We start from the raw sequence: 6,093 nt of genomic DNA, 5'->3' as shown, positions 1-6,093 counted from the left end.
TAATTTATATAATTATTATATCATTGTATTTAACAATCTAATTTAATTTGCATAATAATCTTAATAAACTAATATATTATCAATACTATATTAAAATAATTGAATTATACAAATGCAAACACGAAATCAATATTTTACTCATAGAATATATTATTATATATCATTAATTTAATTTCATATATAAAAAAAAATTGGTAGGATTATTTTCAATAAAAATAATCATTTCGAATGATTTTAAGTAGCCATTTTTAGATCTAACAACTCAAAACTTCCGTCCAACCCTCTGATCTAGCTCTCAACACGTTCACCCCCTACTTAACGTTTATTTCCCTTTGCTCGTTCGACCCTTGTCGACTCATCCTGTATCATCCCCTTATCCTTCGTCGCCTAGTTCTCCCCGAAAATCCTGACCAATGGCGTATAAGCTGAGGGGGGCATCCATTGTCGATCGGACCAATCGTCTTCTTATTCGTTGCACACGTGATAGAGATTCACTGTCGTTTCACTTTTTCCTACCACCATATCTTTCTTTCTTCCTTTCTTTCTTCCTTTTTTCTTTTTTTTTTTTTTCATATATAGTAAGAGGGTAAGAGGGGGTAAGAGAGGGTGCAGTGGCATCGCTTTATGATGCATATCAATTTAGGCTAATGGCTAGCATCGATTGTAACGAAGTTGCATCTGCAGCTTAATAAGAAACATCCCCTATCTTTCTTTTTCTTCTTTTTTTTTTTCTTTCTTTCTAAATTGTAATTTCTACGACCCCCTTTGGTCCGGGAAATTTATAATAGAAAGGAGGCGGAGAGCACGATTAAAATAAATTGACGATAATAATGATATTTGTAAATTAAATTATATAACCGAATTGAGATTAAATATTTCTATTAATTAGATTATTTTTTTTGTAATTATTCTTAAATTAAGAAATATTTATAATATAGAAAGGGTTAAGATAACAATATATATATATATATGTTATTGAGAATAATATTAAATGTTAATTTGAATTCTTTCGATCACACATTAATTCGTTTAATATTCGGGAATATGATTATAGTTAAGAAGAAAAAATATAATTATTAGATTTTTCGTTTATATAAGCATACTTTTTTCCTTTCGTATACGCTTTAATATAAAAATTGATTTTTACAATTGTTATAATACTTTATATATAACACGCGTGTTAATATTAAATTTATAATTTGTTTCTTTTGTTTTGTGTTTTTTTTTTCGTATTAAATTCTGATGAACACGATTGGCCCGTAGTGTATACATATATTTCGCGTCGCAGGAGTATGAAAATATTTTGCAATCGAGCAGGCAAAATATTTGATCCGTCAAAGGTCCGCGTTCAAAGGACAATGAAAATCCGAGGCGAGATCAAGCTTTGCGTCGCGGCGAGAAAGGACAATAGGGAGGGGAAAAAAAACAAGAGAAAAGAAAAAAAAGAAAAATAGAGAAGAAAATAAAAAAAGGGTGGAAGGATTTGAACGCACGTATAAGAGAGGTGTGTACGCGTATAAACGAAGAATAGGAGAAAACAATGCGTGAAATCGTGCGTACCGCGAGAAGTGCTGCTTTTTTATTTTATTTATTTTTCTTCTTTCTTTTTTTTTTTTTAACATCCAAAAAGTCTATTAGAATTTCTCGCGAGAAGCGGGTACTCCTCCTACGTGTCAATTTCGATCAAACGCGAAGACTTTTATCTGACGTTAATTGAAACGCGTTTAGAAAAACCGCAACAACAAATAACCAACCCCTATTACGTATCTTCGAAATATAATTGATACTATTCGAAGGTTTAATCAAATATTAATATAATAATTATATTATTTTATATATAATATATATATACCTATATTTTTTTGATTTCGTTTAAAGTATACAATAAATTATATGCAATGAGTCGACGAATATAATAATACGTCAATTAAAAGTTAAATTACTTCGAATATAAATAATATATCATAATTTGGATTATAAAATGTTATTAATCGAGAGAAAAAGTGAGAAAAATAAAGTAACCGACCCTTCGAATTATTACTTTCAACGAGGAACCCGTAATATAAAAAAAAAAAAAGAAAGAAAAAAAAGATCTACCAATCAAATCAGACATCCATAATTTTGTATTTGAAAATAACCGTAGAAAAGGGAAAATTTTTCTCATGTTTTTTTTTCTTCCCTTCTTTTCTTTTTTATGTGTATATGTTCCCTTCGTCGAGTATAACACCACCGGCGTTATTAATCGCGAACAATAAGAAGAAGAATAAGAGGAGGAGGGGGTGGAGGAGAAGCTTTTCGTCGTAGAGAAAAACGTTCCATCTCATACGTCTGGCATTTTTCATCGATGAAAATTAATAGAGAATAAGCTCGAGGCGTATCACGAAGTGTTGGACGTTTTTCGATTGGTCGAGGGAAGGGTACTTTTTGAAAAGGGGGATGAGCACCGAAACATGGCGACTCTCGCATCTTGCGTATTGTCAATGAAAGAGGGAAAGAGAAAGAGAAAGAGAATGAGAGTGTTTGCTACGGGGGTTGATGAATTCAACCGAGCTGGCAAGCAAGCAAACAAGCGAGCGAGATAAACTAGGGGTGAGAGGAACCGTTGTTTGTTGTAAATGAAAATGAAATTTAATCGTACGCGATATATTATACACCACCGAGAGAATGTGTCCCAAAACCGTATAGTAACTTTTACGAACTCGTACGAATGTAACTAGAAATTCACCTGTATATTAATGCTTCCTGATGATCAACAAATTACGAACAAATTTTACCGATCTCATTACACCGATTGTGTGTGTGTGTGTGTGTGTGTGTGTGTGTGTGCTAAGAACGAAATAATTATTTATTTCATGTATTTTTATTTATGTATTTTATTCATGTATTCTGTGTGAGACTCTGTTGTTTGGTATAGATAATATTTTATTAATAATTGTAAATGAGTTCTCTCGGTTCGTGTTCGTATCTTTGGACTATCGGTCATAAAAATATAACCAAAAATAAAAAAAACAGAACACGGACACGAGTATCGCGATAAAAAAAAATATTTCAAACAAATTTGTTAACCAAATTTATAATCGTTAGAGTCGCGATAACAGAATTTAACTGCGTTGCGATAAATGTAAAGGTAGAATATCGTTAAGAGAAAAAAAAAAACAAAAAAAAAGAATAAAATAAAAGAAGAAAACAAAAAGGGGTTAGTGGGGAGGAGGAAAGAGAAATAATTAATAGTGACTTTCCAGAAAGGAATTTCCCAAAGAACGGAGAAAGAGAGAGGTTAAGCATCAGCAGCAGCAGCCGGTTTCTTCTCTTGGTGGCGTCTAGCCGTCGGCAAGAGAACGACCAATGAGAGTGGCTTTAGCCTCGTCTCGTATATAAATATGTAAATACAATGTCCAGGGTCTTGGGCATAAAACGTAAGGATATATAGCCTGGTAATTTCTTAATTGCGACCGAAAAAATTCTTGTCATCGTAAAGACCTCCTTGATTACAATGAAACGAGCTGAGGCGCCGAGGGCGTCTCTGGAGGATCTGGTAAATGAGACTAAAGAGGGAAGACGAGGAAAAGAAGGAGGAGTTGTAGTTGTATTAGTGGTAGTGGTAGTAGTAGTATGGAAGACTATTTTGTTTCAATGATTTATCTATCCATTCGTAATCTTTCTTAATCGAATTAAAAGATAAATGTTGGATAAGCAAAGTTATTCGGATTTACTAACCTGTATGAGTTCTCTTGTGTATCTTAAGATTTTCCGACCTTGCGAAGACTTTCCCGCACGATGGGAAAGGACAAGGAAAGGGTTTTTCTCCAGTATGTACTCTTATATGATTGACGAGCTTGTACTTTGCTTTGAATGCCCTGCCGTTGCGAGCACATCCTTGCCAATAGCACGCGTGCGTTGTAACTTCTGGTCCTCCCACATGATCAATTGCTAAATGCGTGACTATATCGGATAAATTGGCAAAAACTTTACGGCAAATTCTTCTTCCCGTATTAGATGATTCCTGATCGACCCACATGCAAGATAATTCATGGTGTTGTCCACCGGTTTGTATTACACCGGGAGCTGGGCCACTCCCAGGACCTGTACCGTTGTTCCTCATGTATCTAAAGAAAGCACCATGGGGATGATGTGTTGGATGAGTAACAGTGGGATGCTGTTGATGGTGTATAGACGCCGGTGTTAAATGCGGTGCACCTAAATATTGATGGTGAGTGGGTAGCCGGGAATCTTGAGGATAATGTCCAGGATAATGTCCTGCTGCTAAGGGATGTTGACTCGGGTGATGAGGAAATTGTTGCATTGTGGCAGCTGCTGTGCCATCGTGATGGAGCGGAGTGAATATACCTAGACCACTTTCGGGAGTAGTCGGGTTAGCCGTCGCATTGAACTCGTGTTCTCGGCGTAGCAAAAAATCACGAGCAGCGTAAGTAGCGTGATGGCCCATGTGGTGGCCCATATGAGGTGCCATGTGAGGAGCCGGATGGGGATGATGGGGAGGATAACCCTGAGGATGGAAATGGTGATGTTGTTGAGACGGTGCTTCGCCGACCGTCGGTTGGACACCACCTGCACTGCCGTCACCCGTCGAACCACCACCCCCGATGCTGCCATCGCCTCCGCTTGGCGACAATTTGATCCCCATGCTCGCTAGGTGGTGAGAATGCGAGGATACGCCATCGAGAAAAGTATTCATCATCATGGAACTTACACTTATGTAACTTTACCGGTTCAATGCGTTTCAAGCCCGCCGGCTTATCATATCAGTTTATTATTTCAAATCGAGTTTCTATTTATCGATTAACGTCCGATCTCTAATAATAATAATAATAATATCTGTTTATACAGAAATCAACGCGTCCTTCTGAAGAAGAACAATTAGATGAATAATTTGATGCGGCACTACTATATTATATATTATCGAAATATTCTCGATTCAATCGTCGGAATTTTATGGCGATATATTTCTTCCATTTTATTTTCATTTATATCAATTCTAATCTCCCCGGGGGAAGATCGAAACAAAAAAAAACCACACTTTTGCACGCTTATTTTACGTTTGTCCCCCTTGGATATTTACTTTTGTTTTATCTTTCTCACAGTGTCACAAAAATAAAAACTATTTATTAAAACTACACGTCTTATATATATATATATACGATGATCAGTTTCAATTTCACCAAAGTCTGTTATGAATCGTATGACGAAGGAAAAAATTAAAAACAGAAATATCCGACGCGATAGAACACGATATCAAATGAGAAAAAGGAACTTAGTCAAACACGGCCGGAGAGACTAGGTAAACTGTATTCCGTAACGTGCCTTTCTACGCTCACAGCGGGACTGAGAGTATCTGGACTCCTGGCGGGACAACTCAGGGCCTGTTCGCTTGATTTCGGCGGCTCTCTTTCTTCCATCTCCACCGTTCTCTTTAGTTCCCTGTTAAACGTTTCCAAGGCCCCCACCAAGTGCCCAAATGCAAGCGTTCTCGTTCGACGAACCTGATTATCCCCACTCTTAGTAGGCGTGAACTCGATAACAATCAACCAGTTGGGAAGCTCCCTCAGTGGGTACCAGCGTTTTATTGGTGACCTGCCAACTGGACCGGATTGGAGACTATCCTCCAGTCCTACACTCTCACCAATCTGCTACACGTTTGTGGGCGTGTTAAGAATCAAAGCGCATGCCCCTGTTCCCGCCTACATTTCTATCCCTATAACCTACCCTTAAATATTCCTTCTACCCTACAGCATCCGATTACTTTTGGGCGTATACTTGCTCAAATTGGTCCGATCTTTTTCCGAGTTAGTACGAAGAACTAATAATGATGATGCTCTAGTACTTCTTTATACGTACATTAGTTCATACGAGATACTTCACAATATTTTCGCAAGGGTTTAACTAATTGTTTGAGTTAACGTTAACTAATCTGAATTGTTTTATAATATCTTTCATTGTCAAATACTTTCTCGATAGAGTTTATATTGGAGGTTTAGATTAATCGTGTTTTGCTCTCCAAACTTCATAAGGATTATTAATTGTAGATAATTTAAGAACAACCAGAACTTTTCAACTCTTTACCTCATCGTTCTT

The 6,093-nt window shown here is 36.6% G+C and overlaps 1 protein-coding gene across 1 annotated transcript in view; it reads right to left on the bottom strand.

Annotated features, from left to right (window-relative positions):
* Positions 1 to 5,394, bottom strand: part of LOC106787138 (zinc finger protein ZIC 4-like) — a 34,556-nt gene extending 29,162 nt beyond the window's left edge. Inside the window, exon 1 of the mRNA XM_014749255.1 lies at positions 3,718 to 5,394. Coding sequence (XP_014604741.1) covers positions 3,718 to 4,702 — 985 coding nt within the window. The 5' untranslated portion in view covers positions 4,703 to 5,394. The remainder of the gene's footprint in view (positions 1 to 3,717) is intronic.
* Positions 5,395 to 6,093: the final 699 nt, after the last annotated feature.

Source organism: Polistes canadensis, unplaced genomic scaffold (assembly GCF_001313835.1).
Source record: "Polistes canadensis isolate GaletaPanama2010 unplaced genomic scaffold, ASM131383v1 scaffold_93, whole genome shotgun sequence".
NCBI lineage: Eukaryota > Metazoa > Arthropoda > Insecta > Hymenoptera > Vespidae > Polistes > Polistes canadensis.
Note: the sequence above shows the minus strand (reverse complement) of the source record. Positions and strands in the feature narration are given on the sequence as shown.